This window comes from Lissotriton helveticus, chromosome 7, assembly GCF_964261635.1.
Source record: "Lissotriton helveticus chromosome 7, aLisHel1.1, whole genome shotgun sequence".
Classification (NCBI taxonomy): domain Eukaryota; kingdom Metazoa; phylum Chordata; class Amphibia; order Caudata; family Salamandridae; genus Lissotriton; species Lissotriton helveticus.
In genome coordinates, this window is record NC_136068.1 from 1527729366 (window position 1) to 1527752278 (window position 22913).

The 22913-nt window shown below is 43.8% G+C and overlaps 1 protein-coding gene across 1 annotated transcript in view; it reads left to right on the forward strand.

The window, feature by feature from the left end:
* Positions 1-22913, forward strand: part of GRIN2D (glutamate ionotropic receptor NMDA type subunit 2D) — a 1103075-nt gene that overhangs the window by 628476 nt on the left and 451686 nt on the right. Inside the window, exon 7 of the mRNA XM_078654973.1 lies at positions 18831-18956. Coding sequence (XP_078511099.1) covers positions 18831-18956 — 126 coding nt within the window. The remainder of the gene's footprint in view (positions 1-18830; positions 18957-22913) is intronic.

Genomic DNA, 22913 nt, shown 5'->3' on the forward strand with positions numbered 1-22913 from the left:
CCAATGTGACATAATAATCCAGAGAGGAGGCAAAAAAAGAAAAACCTTTCTTTATAAACAGCCAGTTCAATACCTTGTTAGTGAGTTGTTATTCTGACTCAAATTGACAGTGCAAGAGCTCAGGGATACCTATAGAACTACATAAGAACTACCACATAGGCACAGACTGCTGGGGAAAGGTTGATAGTGACTGTCTTTAGGGAGTGTCCGGAGCAGCTGCCAGAAGCCAGTGCTCTTCTCAACCCCGGTGGCTGGTCTGCATCACCCTGACTACCCTGACCATTTTTGGCAGTGGATGGATGTATCTTGGGCCAGGTGACATTGTTGATAGGTGACTCCATCTGGACACCCCTTCCAACCCAAAAATATGAGCCTGTGATGAGGTAGCGATCTAGGGGGGCATCCTTCCAACGGGCCTGAATTTGGTAATAGACCAGCAACATCGAAATTGTCTCCTAATTCAACAAGCATTTGCAATGCAACAGGTCTCGCGTTTACGCATGATTGAGCAATTGGCACTGTAAATGACAATGCCTTTTATTTATGTTTTGTTTTTTGAAACATAAAGAAAACGCATTGTCATTTACAATGCCAGTAGCTTAAACTTGTGTAAATGTGAGACCTATTGCACTGGAAATGCTTGTTTGTGATAGACCCCGGTTTAAAGCAACAGAGAATAGGGCAGTGGCACTCTGACTTCACTACATCCCCCCCCCCCTGTTGGAGAGCCCCACAAATACACTTTCACAAATCCTTCAGGGGTAGAACACAGAAACAACTTCCACCATAGGTCCACGCGGACCCAGGCAAGGCCCAAGGGAAACGCAATACAATGTACTGGGAGACACACCTGTGACAGCACAACACTCTAAAATGGTACCTCTCACTGGAACGACACCTTAATTATGCACAATCCCCCACTTTGGTGAAAACCCACCAGTGCAGACAAACACCGCGCAAATAAAGAGGTAGAAACAGAAGCTGGCCAACAAAGATCCAAGCACAAACCGAGATGGAATCTGCCAACCACGAACACAGGACACCGTCCTCCACACAGTGCCACCTACACAGACCTACAGAGCACCTACCCCGGACACTCTGCAAGTAAGCACAGTCCTCACTCGTACAAGTGAAGCAGTGCTTTAAGTGGGCCGGTACTGAGTACAAGCACTTTTTTATTTTGAGAGGGAGGGTACCTGCACTTCTCAAGAAAGACAATACTTTTAATTCTAGAGTACCTGCAATGCTCATAAACAATCTGGAACTCTGAGTCTGATACAGGAGGCTTCCCATGCACAAGGTGGGGGTCCCGCAAATTACTAGGCCTGGGCGGTGAACTACGCTCCGTTCCCCAGGTTTGCTAAATTTTCTGCACTCTGAACTCCGCGGAGCTCGCTAAGTGCAGAAAACTCTGCTTCGCGATGCGCAGTGGAGTTTTTTCCTCGCTCGCGATCGCAAACTGTAAGTTTGCGATCGTGAACAGTAAGTTTGTGAGCGCGACCTGCTGCTTGGGTAGAATTTCTACCCCAGCAGCAGGAATACCAGCACAAACTGCAGTTCGCACTGCACTCCGCCACTCGTGGAACTTCGCTGAGTTTTTTTGTAACTTCGCAGAGTTCAGCGTAGCAAAACTCTGCGAACTATGCCCAGGCCTACATATTACGTCACTAACTAGAGACATTGCATAAAACGTGCTTCTTAAGAAGCTGAGAACAAATGTGACCACCACCGAAGAGACTGTACCACAGCATGTACTAAAAGTCTTTACTTTGGCTACACCTGTGAAGCCAATTAAATACACTCTGTCTATTTGTAATTCACTATCTGTAGCGCTGTGCTCTGGGGGAGTCTGTAGCTCTCTGCAGTCAGATGAAGTCAAAAGAAGCAGGCTCTTCTAAAACACAGTGCACCGTCTGCACAGGTGTGCTCTTGGACAGGCACCACGAGTGTCAGAAATGGGATTTCTTGTTGGCTAGGGCAAGTGCCTAAGCCAGGCAGAAACCACCACTCTAGTCAGGGCAAGGGAGTTACACGCTGAAGATAACCCCTGCTCACCCCCTTGGTAGCTTGGCAGAGCAGTCAGGCTTATCCCAGTGGCAATGTGTAAAGCATTTGCACAACACACACACAGCAGCAACACACTAGGTGCACCACAAAAGAAACTCCAAACAAGGTTATATAAAAAAATAGCCTTTGTATTACTCATAAAACACATTAGAATGCAATCACATATATATGCTGTGCCACCTGGCACTAGGTTTGACTTTCCTGGGATTATAACAGGACAGGCTCAATCGGGCCACTGTCATAACCATTGGAACACACAAATAGTGAAGCAGTCAGTAACTACTGGCAAGGTACAACCACCAACCAGGTCAGACAAAATACTAGGAGTAAGGGATAAAGGTCCGGGATGACGCTGCCAAAAAGGGATTAGTCCAACAATGGGTCACCTGAAATTCACTCAAAGTATGAAATACCTAAAGGGAGAAAAACCTCGGTTTGGGTGTGTGTTACGATATCCTTCAGAAACTCCCTTAAGTACCGAGAGTCCTCTGAGGCTGGGAAACGCCCAGTCAAGTGCTCTAAATTCAGTGCTGGGGGTCGGAGCAGGATGTTTGTTTAAAGTAAAAATAAAGCTGAAAGCCGTCCACTTGAGTGCACTTAATTGTTTGGCTGGGGAGGTACTCTTTGATGGGCCAGCAGCCCCATCCAGGACGGGTACAGCGCTTAAAAGTCTCCCCTCAGCGCTAACACAGAGAGTGCACCCTAAACCTGAATCAATTGCTTCAAAAGCGCATAAATTAATTACCGGGGCAGTGAGGAAAGTGGGAGACCAGTCCAATTAGTGCTTGGAGACGCCGGTGAGAAGGCGGTGGGCTCACACCAATTAAGGTCAGCTTTCAATGGGCCTCTGTTGGCTCGGCAGGTGCCTAGGTGCCAGGGGTGCAACCAGGGGAGAGCTGGAGTGATTAACCCTCCCCAGGGTCCCCTGGCAACGCTGAGAGTGTGTCTCATTGCAGCTCTCTCCACATATTAAGAAGCAATCTCCTAGGCATGTATGTCCACAATCAGCCCCATCGCCTCCCATGAAACACACACTCACCTATCAATCATCGCCGTGTAATAGCCTCACGCCTGAGGTGACAGTGTATACCAGGGCCCTGGCATGCTCTGCACATGAAGAGAGCTTCAGGGCCCCGCAGAAGAGCCTGAGGTTTGCTGAAGTTACAATGCAGACTGATAACTATGCCCCCACGGGGCTGTGCACATCTTTCCCGAGGGCTGGAGCTGTTACCTGGCTGATGAAGCACTGCTTTTGGACACCATAAGTGTGGCAGGGTATGCTCAGACGTGAGTCCCTTGCTCACTTTGCCACTGGATTTAAGCAAGCCGGTCTGAAGACGGCTGGAATGCCAGAAACCGGTCCTCGGAAGCTTGTTTCCGGTCCAGGGAAGGCATGGCTTGGCAGTTCGGGCTGGACTGTTCCCATGAGGCACAGGGTCAGACTGATTTGCATATAGCCATGTCTGAACTGGGGTGGCAGAGTGGGCTAAAGAACGGTGATGGATCAAAACCAGATCTTTTGACTGGGTGTGAGTGTTTGATTGGTTCTGATGCTCCGTCCATCACCACCCCCTTTTGTACCTGCACATGAAGAGAGCTTCAGGGCCCCGCAGAAGAGCCTGATGTTTGCTAAAGTTACAATGCAGACTGATAACTATGCCCCCACGGGGCTGTGCACATCTTTCCCGAGGGCTGGAGCTGTTACCTGGCTGATGAAGCACATTTTATTGATTGTGCCAACTTTGCGCGCTTTACTGCTATGCGCACAGCCAGTTACACCAGCCTCAGCCCCTTGTGCACAGGGGATGCAGAACAGCAAGGACACAGCGGTGGCCTCTGCAGTCGCAGACACACATTCCCTCCCTTCCACTCTTGCTCGAGTCGAGTGTCCCGTGACCCCAGGATAGCAGGAATCCACACACACCCTCTGCCTCAGTCATCCCGACCATCAACCAGGTGAAACCCTCCCCCAATTATCACAGAAAACATGCACCCTATAAACACCCCTCTCGGCTGCCATTGTTACTGGGAAGACCCTCGCGGTTCCACAAGAAAAGTGATTGTATGTCTTTGTCCCTGTTCACGCTTGTTGGAATGCAGACGGTATGAAAAACATGCACTCCCCAATTTAGCTCAATAAAGCTGGTTTGGGCATGACAACGTCAATAAAGCTGGTTTGGGCATGACAACAAAACCCCTCCCCTCTCCGAGAGAGGCAGGGGTCACCATGTCAGGGTTCAGGCGGAGGCTGGGCATGGGAAAGACATGTTTTCAAGGGATGGAAGGTTTGCTGGTCCGCACCGACCCTGGACTGTCTCTGGGGTGATCCACTTCCCGGCCTCAGACAGGGACCGAAGAGCAGCTACTGCCCTGTGACTTTAACACAGTCCAACCTGCCCCAAAAACACAAGAGAAGCACCAGCAACACCTACTAGGAAGGAAAACCAGGCAACGACCCAGGTAAACAAGCATTTGCAATGCATTAGGACTCGCATTCACGCATTTACTTGCATTGCATCACGGACATCGGGAGTGCGGGCGGGGGAGGGGAAAAGGGGTTGAGAAGGCACAGACAATGGGAGTGCGGGCGGGTGTGAGAAGGCACAGGAAAAAATAGAGCTCACAGTGTGAAGAACACATACCGTACCATGCAACACTCGAAGTAAAGGGGCTAGTAGCCATGGGAGGGTACAAATGACGACATGGCCATAATAAGGAGGGACTAACAAGCCTCATAATCAATCAGAAGACAGCATTTACGAAGGACAAAGACACATACCAATGAAAAAATGGGCGGATTTCCCTCACATAGTGAACTACCACAGATCTTCCCTAGAGCAGTGCTTGCGCACTGACTCTAGGCTCGGCCTAAAAACCTGTCCCTGGTTAGAAATGGGTGAGGAATCCTTGGAAACAAACCCGCTATAGGAGACTGGGCTTTCGATAGTTTTCAGCCGAACCACTATTGGAGAAGATTCCACCTAAAGAAGCTTTAAGACTTTTTTTCAACAGTCATTATGGAGTAGATTTGTTATGGTCTGAATGGAGTTAGTGTCCTGACAAAGTCCCTGCTGACTTAATTCCTCATGGAGAAAAGCCTTGATCCTCCTCTTCTTCCTATTGACCTCCAGAGATTCAGGGCTAGCAGTAACAGTGGCTGTCAGCGGCAGATGGCTTGGATCTGGCATGTCAATGACATTTGTGGGAGTGGATACCAAAACAGGACTAATAGCCAGGTCAGTAGTTGAAACAAAACCAAGACCCATTGAAAATTTTCTTTCAGTGAGGGCAAGTTCATTACTGATGACACCCACTACCCTCTCCGGCATTCGTTCAATGGACGTTTGACCATGTTCGAGAAATACTGCCAAAGGCCTGCCCTACTATCAGCTGACAAAAACTAATGTGTTCTAAAGCAAATAGGCAAGGCGGAGTCCTCCTCTCGTTTGGTGCTGCGTAAACCAAATAACAAAACACCACTCTAACAATCTATGAGTAGGTGTAACAAAAGCCCAACAGTACCTTTAGAGATGAAGATCCAAGGGGGTGGGCCAGCCCCATCCGGGCTCGGATGGGCGCAGACAGGCCTGCTGTTGGCCATGGCAAGTCTTCCCGCATCGCGGCACGCCTCTTTTGCTTAAATGCTTGCATTCGGCGCTGGAAGTGCGACCTTGCCACCTGATGGCACAGAGTTCTGGGCCTTACAGCCCAGCCCCTAACTGCAGCCAAATGCGCGTTCCCCATTTCATTTCAGTACTGTTTTAATCATTAAATTCTTCTTTTTAATACATTGGTTTCTTGACTTTAATGTTGCTTTAGTGTTCGCAAATAATGTATTTGCATTTCTCTGAGGGAAAGCCTCGTGCTTTGTACTATTACTACCTGTAATACCCCCAGGCTATGTTATAGGAACTGCATTTGACTTACTAAGTCACTAAACCAATTCTTTAGAGTCAACCTGCCTCCAAAGTACTGATTTGGTCTCTTACATCAGTCTAGTAAGGTTTATTACTACAAAGTCAAATTTTTCTGTGAGGTCTTAGAGGAAAATGAACTGTAGGAACTACGTTACATGCGCTGTGTCTGAAAAGCTACACATATCCAGTCAATTGGCATATGGTGGTGCTGCAACACATTTTATTAGCCCTCCGTTTGGGCAGTTGCCTTATAGGGTTTTGGATGATGAAGCCAATGTGAGCTGATGATGAGAATGAACTTCAGCAGAAAGCCTTGAGGAGCTATACATCTAGGTTGTGATGGTACCACTTCTTGCAAGGAGGTCAACTAGCTTTCTGCTTGTGCTTTGCAATGTAGAACTGCCTTTATTTTCTCTTCACCTTCAAGTGGACATGACTTGACTGTCTTAGTCTTTCTTGTTGTGGCAAGTTTTCACACTTGGTATAGCACCCCAGTCCTTAGGCCGAGCAACAGTGTTCCTGTAAAACTCACAGTACCAGTGGTCCACTTGCAATGAGGGCCTACATTTTGGTTCTGAGTCTGAGGTCTAAAGTAGCGATATAAGATGCTATAGAATGTTTAGCCCTAGTTCTATGCCAGTGCCCGTCCCGGGTTTTTTTCGTTCTGAAAACCTGTTCACTCTATGTTGTGTGGAGTTCTAAATCTGAATGGGGGTGTTACCTCTGAGTGTTGGGCCGGAGGGTGTACTGTGCTGTATGCAGATAGAATTGAGAAGGGGGCGTGCTTGCTTCTCAGCCTCGAGCCTGGGCCAGTGAAATTAAACGATGAGCTCGCGGTGTCCTGAGTTTAATGGCATTTTCATGTCTGAGTGCTTCCCGCCTCCCTGCTCGGTTGATGTCATTGTGAGAGCTCGCCCTGTGTGAGCGCAGCCTGCTTTCTGACGGGGCTGCCTGCTGCTGCAAGTCAAAGGAAGCGAAATTAAATCAAATCCCAGCTGGATTGCAGGCTTCGGAATGGGAGGGGGTAATGTATTTAAAACTCATCGCCTCTGGAATGAAAAGTACGTATATTTAGAAAATGAGTGATGCTTGACGCCTGGGGCTTCTGCGAGCCAGGTCTCTGCTGTCTTCGTGTCAGCAGGGTGGGTTGTGGAGGGGTTCAGAGGTCCTTGGGTCAGGTGCTATAGGAAATGTATAGAGCAAAAACAAAGAAGGGTCGTAGAGTAAGGTGGCGAGGGGGGAGAGACATTGGGAAGGAGTACGGTAGAAAAAGAAGACATTGGGAGAAGGAGGTGAAAATGAGAAAGCATTGGAGGACGAAGAAGGGAAATTTGGAAATCGGAGACCAAAGCATGAAAGTGAGGGGAACTCTGAAGGGAAAGAAAGAAGGTCGCGGTAGAAAAATGATGGAAGGAAAACCAGAGGATGGAGAACTGAAACGGAATGAGATGCAGTGGTGGGAAGTTAGTAGAATGGGGAAGGCATGGGGACTTGTGGTGGGAAGTGAGAAATAAATACAAAGGGGCAGATTTACAAGCTCCTTGTGCCTCTTTTACGCTGCCATTGCGTCACTTTTGTGACGCAGCAGCGGCGCAAAGCCAGCCCCGTGCTGTGGGTTATTTACAACGTGACGCATCTGGGAGGATGTAGCAGGAACCCCTCCTAAAAGTGGCTGAGTGAAATCTACAAGATTTCACTCAGTCACTTTTAGGGCCATGTTGCGTCAAAACACGGCGCCTGCTTGAAGCAGGCGTAAGGATTGACGCAGCATGTTACAGATAGGGCACCCCCGTGCCTTCCTGGAGCTGCGTCGCGCTTGAGACGCAACTCCAGCAATGCGCCGAATTTCAGCAGGGGATGCGTCACGCATCTGCCCATGCGAGCGCCACGGTGCACCACATTGTAAATGCGGCGCATCAGTAGTGGCGCACGGGTGGGCAGATTCATCGCAACTCTTCTGGCGCATCTCTGCTGATTAGCAGAGATGCGCCAGAAGTTGTAAATCTACCCAAAAATGAGGGGAAATTAAAGGGGGAAAAGATAGAAGGAATATAATAAGTGGACCGGGAGATAAGTGGAAGAGGGTGAAAGAAACGCGACAGGAAACACCAAAAGATGGAAAATGGAAAGGGTGAGCGAGAAAGATGAATTGGGTCAGCGGGTGAGACGCTAATGGAAAGAATAAAGGGGGCTAGGAAAGCTTAGAAAGAGGAATACAAATAGCGAACAGAGGGAGAGAGCAGAGACATTCACTTCAAACAAGACCAACTCAGAAGAAGAAGGATTGTCTAAAAGGAATGCAATCTTAATATATCAGCGAAAATGTAATAAATAGATCAGGTGAGGTGTGGAATGAGAAATACGCATTCCACAGGGACCAGGCATGGATGAGTTGGCAGAAATACTGGATGGGGATCAGAAAAGTGAGCTGCAAGAAGAGAAGGAGAACGAGAGGACACAAGTACAAGAGAAAAAGAGACAGACAGAAAAAAGGAAAAGTGTGAGAAAGGTGCTGAGAGAGGAGAGAGAATGTAGGCGGAAATGGAAAACAGAGGAAAAAGAAAGGCTAAGAAATAGGGAAAAGAAAGGAAAAGAGTTTAAAAGAATAGGAGAGAGAAGGTAAACGAAATCAGGAGAAAGACTGAGTAGCAGAGAAAGAGATCTGGTAATGAAGTGCCGGGGACGACGAGAAACTGAGAAAGTCCCTCCGCCGCTTCCCCATCAATGACAACAGCTGGCAGGTCTCATGTTCCTCTTAAGCGTGAATATAATTGTGTTACTGAAGGACTCCAAATGTCCCCTTGCTGGTGATTTCCAAAGCACAGGCTTTTCATTCAGAGGCGACCGGCACTTCGGTTTCCAGCAGTCTGCTCCTTGCCTTCCATCCTCCTGGCTCGAGCTCCTCCCTCCCCCTCCCCCTTCCCCTCTCCTACCCTCTTGTCCCCTCTGTGCTTGTTAATTACCATGTGCGAGAACAGGGAGTTCTGAGATGCAGGTGAGTGGCGCTGACTTGGGCGGTAATGCCGCATCAGTGATGGCGAGGCTGGTACCCGCCTCGCTGATTGGCTGCAGGCCCAGGCAAGCCTGACAGATGAGCCGAAGCGCAGGCTCCCGGCGTGGACCGGCCACGTCGATTCCTGCTAGGAATTAAAGTCTGCTATTGTTCTTGGCCTATATTCCTGGGGAGTCTACGTGGGCTCCGAGGCTGGCAACCGGACTCTTGTACACCCTTCAACACATTAAGCCTCTTTGTGATGCGTACAGGGCCGTGCAGAATGGCAGGTACCTGGCAGGGGAGTGAAAGGAGAGTAGGACTGGGCAGGAGTCAGTGGCCTGTCACTCGCCAACAGTTGAAACAGGGGCTTGGGTGGATTTCAGTGTCAAAGGCAGCGCTCAGGTGAAGGAAGTCCAGTAGACAGGCATCTTGCTTGCCTGGCGCATGGAGTGCATAGTCCATTACCTTAACATTTTCAGCGCCATGGCAGAAGCTTGAGTGGAAAGAGCAGAGTGAATCGGCCAAGGGTGGCTTGAATTTGGGTTACTGCGGTGTTTTGACGCGCTTGGAATTGGGGGAGAGGTTAACTGTAGTTGGTAATGGCCTTTGTGAGGAATGAGGCTTTTTGAGCTGGGATGTGTTCATGGCCTGTGTTAGGTTTCAGACTGATCTTTGAGCTATGATTGGTTGTTGTGGAGTATGACGGGAGGAGTTTGATTCCGTCAGGAGTGCAGCAGATTCCATTGACCTTCACAACTCCATAAATCAGAAACCTACCTGGACTTCACGATATGACATTGGCCATGTTGCTTGATTATTTGTACGATACCCTGTCACACTCTAGTCTCAACTTTTGAGTCCGGCACTGGGTGTCTTGCCTCTTTTGCCTGTTTTGGTTATTTTGTAAAAGAGTAAAATGGTATAATTTGTTGTGGAAGCCTCTCATCTATAGAAAGGAGAATTTGGTTATGATAGATTAAGGGTCTGGAGATCGATTTGACCAGTTATCGGGAGAGTTTTTTTGACTATGTCACCTAAGTTCAAGCACGTAACACAGCACATACATGACGACTCAATAAGACATGCAGTCAGTTTGGTCTTTCTGTGCCAAGTGCTGGTCACGTTGTAGCACACTTGCGTCATAGCAAAACTACATTTGTTAATGTAAGGAAAGGAGATATGTGTTGTACCTACCTAAATTGTAAGGGAAACATCTGGGTTCCACGTTGGAACATGATGATGCATCTCTGATGGATGTGTTTTCCAGGTCAGACAAGTCTGGTCTGACCTTGGAGATGCACTCTTGGTAGCTGCATTGCTCCATCAAAGCAGCTTGAACTAAGTTGCTGTTGTGTGGTGCAATAACACATTCCAAGGCCAGAACAATGCTGTGATTTTGCTGTTGTTATATTCAATGTATTCGGCGATCTGCTTGATGTTCAACCCAGTTAGGTAGATCCAGTGGTGTTTGTAAAGTTTTAGGAGAGGACTATTGATTAAGAAGTGATGTGGTGTGTAGTGACACTGAGGTAGATGCGTAACATATAGTAGTGGGTGCTGAAATAAACCTAATTCTTTAGATTTATAGACTCATTGGAGGTCAAGTAACTATGTCTGTGTTTAACTTGTCATTTGAACCTAATTGCTAAATTATACTAATTACCAAACACAAAGATTCTAAAACATCCTTATAGTTACTTTGTTTATCTGTGACTTTCATCCTGTCTTCCAGAAGGATAAGTAGATCATTGTAGCATTGTCACTGTTCACCGCCTGTACTATGGTAAGGCAACTTGGCAAAAAAGGCCGGCACAAAAAAAATCAGGGTAGACAAAATGACTGTGAGCCCCACACAATAGCAGGATTTATGAAAGAACCTTATGAGAGCCCTGTCCATTGCCTCAAATGATGAACAGCCAAACAGAAAAAAAAGAAAGAAAATCTAGACACCTTTACTATCCTTTAACGACTCCCTACAAACATAGCACTCAAAACAAAAATATCTAGGCTAAATCTAACCCCCCATTCCAAATCCCCTTACACAGTAAAATAATTGAGGATGAATCTGTCATCCACTATAACCCTCTAACATCAACCAAAACTCATACTATCTAAACCAAAACACATCTGGACAAATGTGAATACTTTTGGGAGCAAACTTCTATTTCCAGAAGCCAACCAGACTCATACCAGCAAGAGCAGATGTTTTTCAGAAAATAAAATCGTCCATCACAGTTACACAGTGCCCTACTCCAGACTAAAAACAATGTCCAAAAGGGCATCTACAGAGGAGACACTAATCACATTAATCTTTTCAATACTGAAAGAAACATATTTTATGACAATCTAAATTATGACACAGACAAAGAGAGGGTGCAGATATAGCGAAACACAAGAAATCAAATGTATTCAGTTAATTTTATATGTAATTGATAGCAGCATCAAATATGAATTGTAAAGGTGCTCAGTATCTAAGGTGAACACACTGCTCATGAAACTCAAGTGGGAGGCACAAAGTGTAATACACAAAAACAGGAAAACAGTGAAAAGAAACAAATCAATCAATATAGTGCATGAATATAGTAATGCCAACATTTCAATACAGTCTCATTTCACAATAAATACCCCTTTTCATCTGGTGTCCGTGACATTTCGACCTTCCACAATTTAGCAAGTCATCATCATCAGGACAGAATGAGCACAAAGAAAATGATTGCTGCCTAAGGGGATAACTGGGGAAGAATTAAGCAGGAGAAATGGGTTTTAAATAGATTAAATATTGAATTAAAATACCATATCTAGGGTCCCTGCTCTCACCAAGTAAGCTCTAAGACAAATGAGGAAAAAAGAGAGAAGCATGAATTAATATGGACAAAAAGTGTAAAGATGCAAAGCCCAGGTCACACCGTGGTTGGAAACAACAAAGACACTCACATATATCTGTCGATATATTCGTCCCTGTAAGAACGAAAGAATAGGTGTAGTAAAATGGTTCTACAAGGCACCAAGAAAAAGGGCAGCATTGTGCAATATAAGCAAGTTCATGGGTCTATTCTTAATGGATGCACAAATGAAAGACATCCGTAAGTAGTCTCGCACAGGAACACATCACACGGAGATGAGCTAACAGCCAACATTTTCAAAGTTTCAAATATAAATTATCCGGGGGAAGTTGTATCTAAATGATAGTTACAATTGTTTGAAAAATTGTAAATACCTGGAGGGAAAAAAATCCTTTTACAGGTAAATCAGCGCCGGCAAGAGGAAGCACTAGGGTACTGAGCCCCAAGCATCAAAAGAAATTGTGGACAATGTGACATGTTGCGTGCGACTCGTAAAAGAAGCTAGACCGCCTAGACTACGTAACAAAATGTCAATGCGCAGTATAATCCAAGGTGAAGTACTTATGTTAAAGTATTTACATATATCACATTCTTAAGCATTGCCTTTAGAAAAGACATCACAGGGAAATCAAAAACCAGGTAATTAAAGACAATGTTGGCCTTAGACACAGAGCCAAAAACCCAATTGCTAGAGGGCATATGGGTAATTGGAACCATTATATGGGGACACCAATAAAAAGAATTCCAATGGAGACGTGTAGGTTTTCACTGTAAAAAACAAAAGAAATTAGTGAGTGGGATTATTAAGAATCCGAAATGAAAGTTATCTGGAATAATGCAATCCGACTGCGTAAGGGCGTACAATCCACAGCAAGAAGCCAAAACAACTGTACAATCAAACTGGACAAGGATGTTTTGGAACAATAGACATTTTACGTATTTACCAGCTAAAAAAGGATCTTTATCGTGCAACGAGATTGCATTGAAATTTTGGACTTACTATATTCATGCACAATATTGATAGATGTGTGTCTTTTCTCCATTTTCCTGTTTCTATGTGTTTTACTTTGCGCCGCCCACCTGATTTTCATGAGCACTGTGTGTGCAACTTGCACACTGAGCCCCTATACAATACATATTTGATGCTGCTATCAGTTACATATAAAATTGACCGATACATTTGATTTGTCATGTTTGGCTATATATGTACCGTCTTTTTGTCAATGTCATACTTCAGTTTGTCATACAATACATGGTTTTCCAATATTGTAAAGATTAATCTGATTAATATCTCCTCTGTTGATGCCCTTTTGGATATTGTTGCTTGATACAAATAGTACCCAGGTCTCGATTGGGTGTTTGGGTAACTCCTGTTGCATATACTGCCACTCCAGACTAATATCCCCTGTAAGAAGAAATGACCAAAAAGTAAGGCTTAATTTTGAATCCAACTCCACCCTTGCACATGCTCCCGGGCTCAAACCTTAAACAGAAAAATTCTGTCAGAAATGTAAAAATAAAATATTAGGGGATAATTCTTGTGTTTCTGCATTTGTCTACAATTTGAAACAATTCGAGCCCCATTATACAAATCCCTCTCCCTTCTAAAAGTCCAGGCAGTGGCCTGCAAATAACTCAACTTTTCCTCCTCTAGCAACAACAAAATAAACCAAACCTTTAAAGTAAAATTGGTGCCTGCCTTGGTCCCCCATGAGCCCAGCTACAAAAATATCTTTAAAATGTAAACCTTTACTGGGATATCCAAAAGAAAAGAGAGAGTCACCGCTGACAAAGGATGCTGTAAATTAGTGCTTTGCTTTCAGATTGGATGGTACTCAATTCAACAATGACATCAAATAAGGGGTAAGCCCCGAAAAGGAAGTTGGCATACTCTGTAGAACACAACAACCCATTGTATCTTTCTTCGCATATATCCACACTATGGGGAAAACTGTTTCAAGCGAATTGAGCTTTACCTACTTATCTGTTTGCAGAAAATGTTTACCTACTAAACTGGTATTGCAAGAAAAATATGTTGCTTTATTGATATAGATAATTGTTTGTAAAGCGTTCGATTGCCCAAGGGTGTCTTGCGCTGGTGTCAGAAGTGATGAGGGTAAAGATAGGCCTGTATAGATGACAAAGAGGAGGAGATAAAGGGGTAGGCCCTGTTAAAAAAGGAAGGTTTAAATTGTTTCCTGAACCGCAGATGAATGGGTTTAGTTTTGGCAAAGCATTCCACAATTTGATGGTAAGCTTCTGAAAGACTTCTTTCTACCCAGGATGCTTTCCTGATTTAATAGCTATCAATTAGGTGGAGCGCCCAGAACGAAGGGGTTGCCTGGGTATATACCAGCGGAATAATTTTCTCAGATAGAGTGGGCTAAAATCGCGAAGGGCTTTTTGTGCTAAGCAGAGTGCCTTAAAGGCCACTATTTTTCTGACTGGAAGCTAATGTAGCCTCTCTGTAGTTTGGGAGACTGATGCATATTTTGGGATTTTCATGAGAAGGCGAGATGCCTCATTTTAAAGTGTTTGCAATTTATTCATTCGCCTTTTTTGTACGCCCATATAAAGGGCGTTACAGCAGTCAATCCTGGAGAAAACGAATGTAGCTATTACTGTTTTATGTAAATCAAAAGGGATGAACGGGAGGATGTTTTTCAATGTTCTTAAAAGGTAAAAACAGGATGCTGTAATTTGATTAATCTGATATGAAAACTTGAGCTTGCTATCAAAAAATCACCCCCAGATGTTTTGACCTTAGTGACTGGAGGGGGAAGAGGATATTTGATGTACTTGAAGAAAAATGTAACACTTCAGGATCTTGCTGAACAGAATCAGGCAAACACCTAATACAGTTGAGTGTTGTAGCCTGTGTTCTTCCACCCATCTATGTATGGGTCCAGGTCACACAGATGGCAGAGCCATGGAAGTAGTCAATGGGTCTGCCATGTCCCTTTGTAGATTAGGATGCCTGGGATTCCACTGTACTGAAGCAAGCCTACCAAGTGGCCACAGCAGGTCTTGAGTCATTTGCTCTTCTTTGAGATCACCTGCGTAGTCAGATGAAACCACAAACGAGGTTAATCAACTGATCAAAGACTTATGAGGAAGGGTCAAATCCTTTCCCATATAAGTGTTTCAGAGATGATGACCCGTTGGCAGACTTTTACACTCCGGGCCTCACAATCAATGTGCATGTGTGCAGGAAAGCCCTGTTGGGAAGAGGAAGTGGAATTCAAAATGCATTTTCAAATATTGTCTAACAAACATAGAGAGACGGCATAACCTCTTTTCAGCTGGTTGAGCGCTTCACCATGGATACGGGGAGCACTGCACAGAATGGCAGAAACACATGTGCTTACTACCTTCCTGTGTACCTGCACCAACCTGAACAAAGATCTACATAATATGACTGCTCCTTTACATCTCACAAAGTCACTCCGATATGGGATGATAATAGAAATGCCCATTCCAACAGATTTCTCCACTTCTCTCTCCCTCGAACCATCCCAGCTCCGGACCACAACTATACGCAAATATCTCAGACTGGACAACCCAGTGCAGTAACCAGCTAACAGACTATATCATAAGAAATGCCATAAAGATACGTGAATTGCTGTTTAAAGCTACCAGCATACTGAAAACCGTAAATCATCATCCATCACACTGCTATGCCCTGTGCCCCATAACACAATAACCGCACTTCAGTGGTCATCACGCATGACATGGAAACACTTCCCACGTAGGATCAAAACAAAGACATCATCCCACCAAACAGACACCCTTCACAGTATAGCATGCTAGCACTGCAGGCAAGTGCTTCAGCATTTCCCCTTATAAATGCTGTAATACAATACAATATAATAGAATAGCTCAAAATTCTGGTTATGGACCTGGTCAATGAGACTTGGTTTTATGCAGCCTTAGTGCATGTTCATGAACCAGACTTACATTTGTTTTGTGTAATAAGAAGGTAATTCATTAACTAATCAGAAAACGGAAGTTATCAAATATCCAAACTTTTGGATGTGCTTCAACCTAGAGCCTTTTGCACTATGATATAATTAAGAGTGAAGAGTCTTCTATCTGTACAACAGCACTTCTCTACAGACACTGCTTCATTAACCCTCTGTCTAATTCCTCTAGTATCTTTACCTCATCACCACTACCATTATAGCTCTACTACCTTTTTCAATATTACCTCTGCCAACATTACCTTAACAATATTTACCTGATCAGGCTATAATTATAATTTATTTTAGCTTTATCTCAACACTTTGTTCTCTTTTTGATCTTTACCTCTTCAACAACGCTTAACTATATCTCTTACCAGTAACATGCCTTTGTTTTCTTTCAGTTAATCTAAGTATACTTAACTTTATTTCAAGTACTTAAAACTTCAATAAATATATTACTCTTACCCAAACCCTATTGCTAACCCTAACTTCAAACTAGTAGGTATGTTTATTTCTTTAATTAGATCAGTTTCAGTTCAAATATATAAGGTCCATTTGCCATAACCCTACAGCTAACAATTACCCTAACCATGGTTATGTCTTTTTTAAATTATGGTAAATTATTTCACATTTATTTTAAAGCAATATGGCAAATTTACTCTAATCCCCCTGCTAATTCTGTCCCTAACAATATCCAGTTTTTTTAAAAATAGTGTTAATTATATTAAAATATTTATTTTTCATTCTATGATTTCCAGGAAACAAGGAACCCTTTAACTTTAATACTATTCCTCAACCTGAACTCTAACTCTGACCCTATCAATAACAGTATGAATATGAAATAATATGCTTTTCAATTTAATTAATTTGCGTTATTTCTTTTAATTTTTCAAGACTCGCACCTTAACCCAAACACCTACCAATAGTAATTTTACGGTGTACATTATAGCAGAAGAGTCACTGGGCTAAAAGAGGCAATGGTTAGAAGGTTAATGTTTTACAAGTAATGGTATGTTCTCTCCATAGAACAAAATAGGATGTTCGTCAGCAAGCCAGAGAGGTTTCAGAAGGTTTTCATATTGGATGACTTCACAGTGTTAAGGAGGTAATGGGGATAGAGGGAAGATGGAGATTAATTATAAGTCCAAAAGTTTTTGTATTTCTTACTTTAATAATGCAATGTTTCACAGTGCAGTAATGGTGATTTAGGGCCTTATTTATGTATTGGTATAATATTGACATACTCCGTCCACCCGCCTGCCCAATTTAAAGGTGGGTTGACCCGTAGTTTTCCCATGGGTATACTACTTTGCCTCCACCATAGCCAAATTTCTCAGATGGCTCTGGGGAGTAAGGACAGTTTGAGAAATGGCTACATGTCCCCCTACCCAATTTGGATGGGTGAAAATGTAGTCATATTTTTTCTCATTTCGGTATTTTCTTTGTGAAAAGCAAAAAGGATTACTCTCTGCTTCACGGCTGTGACACAGTAACATGCCATGACAGTAGCCACCGTAATTGTGGTTCCTGGCAATGCTTTTATAAATGACCACCTGCTTGACGGTCATTTATAAATTCAGTTGTTGGGACTCTTCACCATGGGCAAGGAGCAATTTACTCTATCTCCATTGAGAAATGGTGAGCCACTCGCTGTGAGTTAAAAGGGGCACTGTGTGTCCCATGATGTATGGGGCTTGATATAGTAGGGGTTATACCACCCTACACACATCAACCATAAAACCTTAGCTAGAGAATTGCTTTCTGCAGGCTGCAGCCATGCCTGGAGACTTGCTACTTCTCCAGTCCTAGCTGTGGCATTGAATTCACGTCTAGCAATATCATCTAGAGTATTGCATTCAAGCATGGTGCCCTTCCCTGAGTACTTTGTTTACATCTGAAAGTTTTTTTAAGAATATAGTACAATTTCCAGGATGCTTGATACTTGATGCCTCTGGAGGCCTCAGTTGTAATATTACCACTAGTTCTCATAAAGCATTATGTTCACTGCTAGACACTGCTGGACATTTCAATTATAGTATTGTTTCTTTTTGGGGACCTCATTATTGAAACTGGTGTGGTAGAGGGGACTCACAAGGAGCATTCCATCTTCTTCTCTTGGTTTCCAGGAGTATTACGTATAGCTCTGGAAGCCTCAATTGGAGTATTGCGCTCAGTGCTGGAATACGTAGCTCAAATTGTGTCCAGTTTGGAGGGCCTGTTGGAAGGCCTGTTGCCATAATCAGAGTTAAAATTTCATATATTATCTTGTTCTGTGGCTTCATCTGGAGTTTTTGGTGTATTTAGGTGGTAATTTCTCCTGTAGGCTAAATAACCACTGTAGTCTAAAATGAAAAATTGGAGCCATTTTTGGGAGAAATAGAAAGATCTTAACTCATCTACACTGAAGAAAATGCAGAAGGTAGGACATAATAGAGAGATGTAGACAATTAAACATTATAAACACAATCAAAGACTGCATCTTTCAGCAGAGGAGTACTCATGAAGCTGAGGAAAAATATTATTTAAGATACTTTTTATGGTTAGAAGTGTTGGAGATGTAATGGAAAATTTTTAACTAAATTGCACATTACAGGACATCTCAGGTGAATAATTTGGAAACTCTAGACATTCACAACTGTAGGTTCCTAAAAGGCCGACAGGGCTGGAACAAAGTCAGTAGTGTATTAGATCATTAATTGGGATGTTCCTCAACAGGCTGTTATCTCAGACAATACTTTTGTTCTGGGGCTAAACGTCAGTAAGAGCAGAAACCTGTCAATCTCAGATGGTAGGGATTGTTCCCTATCACTGATTGCCTTTCAATGAAATTGGAACATTAGACCTTCTCTATCTTTCACAGTTACCAAGTCTGCTAGTGGCTCCTGCTGAGGATCTCTCTGTGGTGCAGGCTGTGCTGAAGACGTGGGTGCTAATGGTGCGGGACAAAAGAGAGTTTCTTTTAAGTGGTGACTGCTGTGATCTCTGGTCTGGTGGCCAACAATGACTGACCAGCTCTTGTCTCTCTATCTCTTCCTCTCTTTTGCAGAACCCTACAGCCCCGCCGTGTGGGTCATGATGTTCGTTATGTGCCTGACTGTGGTCGCAGTTACTGTTTTCATCTTCGAATATTTTAGCCCAGTGGGCTATAACAGGAGCCTGTCAACGGGAAAATGTGAGTCCTTTGGATAAATACCGTACTCATGTTATTTGTCTCTCCTTTCCGCCATCCTTCTGTCCATTCTTCATATTCACCCATTCTTCCCACTCATCTTTCTTCACCTCCCTTTATCCTTATTTCACCTCACCCTTTATCTATTTCCATCACACCTTCCACCTTCTTTATCTATCTGCACTCTCTCCCTTCTATTCCTTTACCCATCTCCATCCCCCTCTCGTTCATTCTTTCTCTTTCCATCCATTTTTCCTTCTTGTTCTTTTTTCCTGAATCAATCCTTCCTACTTTTAACCTCATTCCTTCCTTCAATCCTCTTTTCTTTCTCTCTTTTCTTCCTTTGAATGAATGAATGAAAATGTTGTATAAACCGTGCACTACCCAAAGGTGTCTTAGCGCTGAGCAGATTAAGAGCCGAAGGAGGGGCACCTCAAGCTGAGTTTAAAGTCAAATGACTCTGTTTTTTAAAGTGGGAACAGCCAGGTCTTTAGCTACTTTCTGAATATATTCAGGCTAGATTGTGACTCGAGAGCAAGGGAAATGGAGTTCCATAACTTTCCCCCAAAGTAAGCAAGCGTTCTTCTGCCCCAATTTACTAATTTGATTCTAGGGCTCCTGACCATGTGCGCAGTGCTAGATCTGAGGATTCTACTGGGTGTGTATCAGGAGAACCTTTCTTGAAAGTCAGATGGACCGGTAATATTCAGAGCCTTATGCATTAGGCACAGCACCTTGAACAAGGTCCTCTTCTCTACCGGCAACCAGTGAAGGCCATGCAAAACGTGAGACACTGGTTAAAACTTGGGGATTTTCAGAAGAGTTCTTGCTACAGCATTCTGTAGAGACTACAATTTTTTTATCAGGTATTTAGAGGTCCATAAATAAAGGGCATTACAGTAGTCCATTCTGGAGCCAATAAGGGCCAACATAACAGTCTTCTGTAAGTCAAACGGGATGAACGGGAGGATTTGTTTGAGAACCCGTAACATGAAATAGCCGCCTGAGGTCACTGCATTGATTTGAGCAGAGAAACATAGTTTGGTGTCGAAAATGACTCCCAAATGTCTTGCCTTCTGCACTGGCATGGGTAGATTGTCCAGATGCGGGGGCCACCAGGCTGCATTCCAAAAGGAGGTCTCTTTCCCAAAGAGCAACACCTCCGTTTTGTCTTAAGACAATTATTCTGCATGCAACTCGTGACTGTAGCCATACACCTGCAGAAATTGTTTGCATCATTCTCAGCCTGAGATGAGATGGATACCTCTATCTGTGTATCATCCGTGTAGGATAGAACAGTCAGACCAAAACTAAGAATGAGCTTTACCAGGGGGGTGACATACACGCTGAAAAGGGTGGGACTAAGCGCCGATCCCTGCGGCACCCCGCAGAGGAGAGAGAAAGGACTGGACTTTGCCTCTCCCATCTCTACCCACTGTTTCCTGTTTTCAAGAAATGAGCTCAGCAGAGTTAGCGCAGTGTTCTTGAAGCCTAAGGAGTGCAGACGCTTAATAAGTAGAGCATGGTGGAACGTACCAAAGGTGGCAGAAAGATCCAGTAGGATTAATGCTGCTCTGCCGTCCATATCCACCCTGACTCTAATTTCCCCCGATGCGGCCACCTGTGCTAACTCCGTACAATGGTTAGCTCTAAACCTGTATTGGGCAGAATCCAGCAAATGACGGGTGTCCAGAAAGTTAGAATTTCCTCATTCATGGCTTTCTCTAGCACCTTGGCAGGGAACGGAAGCTGAGAAATTAGTCTATGGCTATCCACCCGCTTAGGATCTTAGAAGGGTTTCTTCACCAAGGGAAGAATGGAAGCCTTTTTCCAGATGTTTGGGAAATGCCCAGAGTGGAGTGCCTCATTTAGTAAATCTTTGAGTTGCCCAGGCACCTGGCTGGGCAACTTGTTGATGATCCCTGGGGGGCATGGGTCGAAGGGGCTCCTGATTTGATGGAACTCATCAGATTGATTGTTTTATCCCACGAGAGAGGAGAAAACTTCTCAAGGTGGGAGATACCCAAGGCCCTGTGGATAAACTGAGGTTTGTAACTTCATCCTGATTAATAGAAGGGTCGGTAATAAGAGCATTCTGAGAGAATATTTGGAAAATAGAGTTGACCTTGAATTGGAAGAAATCGGCCAACTTGTTACAGAAGTTTTCATCCAGAATAAAGGTGTTACTGATGTTTCATCTGGACAGATTTTTGACAGTTTTAAAAAGTTCCCTGGTGGAGTTTGCAGCTAGTCTAATTTTTTCTGAGAAGAATTTCGTCTTCCACCTTATTATCTTTCCAAGGTCGATGCTTGATGAGTCTAGCAGTGCTGTTCAATTCAGCTCTATTGCATGGGTCGTGCCTGAGAAAAAGATGGCCTTATGGTCCGTCCATGGGAGTGGCTGGACCTTTTTCATATCTAAGTCTGCATTATTTGTGAAGATAACATCCAGCGTATGGTTGGCTGTATGAGTGAGTACTTAAATTCATTGGTGTAGGTTGAAGCTATTAAGAGTGTCAACCAGGTGTCCTGTGTCCGTGTTAGAGGACAATTCAAGGTGAAAGTTAAAGTCCCCTACCAGCGTAAAGTTTGTATATGGTATTCTGGATTCCATAAAGGACTGGATTTTATCAACAAAACCCTTTCTCGGGCCTGGAGGCCGATAGATTAGCAGTCCTTAAAATTTGTAGGATTTATTCCGTTTAAAACTGAACCTGAGTGCTTCACAATCCAGATGAGATTCCAGTGTAAAACTAGCTTTTAAGCGAGTTCAAGCTTCCTAACTCGCTCATTCTTCACAACTCTTTCATCTGTCATCCCTCACATCTTTCTGCCACCTTCCTTTTGTCCACTCTCTTCCTTTATTCCAGTCGCCTCCCTTCGGAACAAAGCTGTTTCAGTGTTTTTCCCTCTTTCTTTGTGCTTTCTCTCCTGCATGGAGAATCATTCAAAGGGGGCAGTTCAACCTTTTCTATACATTTCATAGAATTAATGGCAATCATTTGGGAATTATGTGGGTGAGCATCAAACGAAGTTCTCTACACCTCTGCATAAATCTTGATATCTGTACTTGGGCCAGTGCGAGAACTGGACGAAGGAGCTATATGAGTGATTCAATTGTGACCAAAAATCACCTGAAACAAGGCTGCGTGTTGGGTACAATTGTGTTCAGTGATATTTTACAGATTCCCTGTTGATGTAAATGGCGAGTATTGTCCTCAAAAAAGTTGGGTCAACTTAGTGTAAATGCTCTTGCTTAAGGCAGTGATATCCTGGTGTGTGACTCATGGTCTGCAATGTCCCTGACTGTAAATTTGCCTGGAAAACAAATGGACATTTAATTGAATAGTATAACGAAAACCTTTATTTGGATACTCTTCTCGTGCCTGATCTCTCACTAAAGACCACTTTCAACAGATTGAGCTCACATTTAAAACTAAGAGGCCTGAATATCAATGTAATCTGGAACTTGTTGTGAACTCACTGAACCTGTTTCGTAAACACATTTATATAAAGTAGTCCCAATGTTCTCATATGCATTTCAAGTATTAGACCTGCAAAGGAGATATACGAACTAGACATACAATATATGCATACTCTTTTCAATATATAGAATGGTGTCTCATAAGCTTTACGAACACAAAGCTGGATATCTGATAAATGCAGGCTGTGTTTAATATACACCATAGTGTCCCACTTGCTTAACTATCTTGGAGTTTTAAACTGTTGTGTCTAGTGTCCTAGCGAAATAAGTCTTGCTATGTTTATTTAGAATAATTTCCAAAATCACGAGAGCGCGTTGTTGTCAGGTGTTCTCCACACTTGCATTACAAGGGGGAAGTCTTCCCCTAGACTAAATTTCAGGGATATTGGGAATCTTTCTGTTGCACTATGAACTCCAGCATATATGGCAGAATAGAGAAATATCCGCTGCCTCTCCTAAGCAATTGATTAGCAATC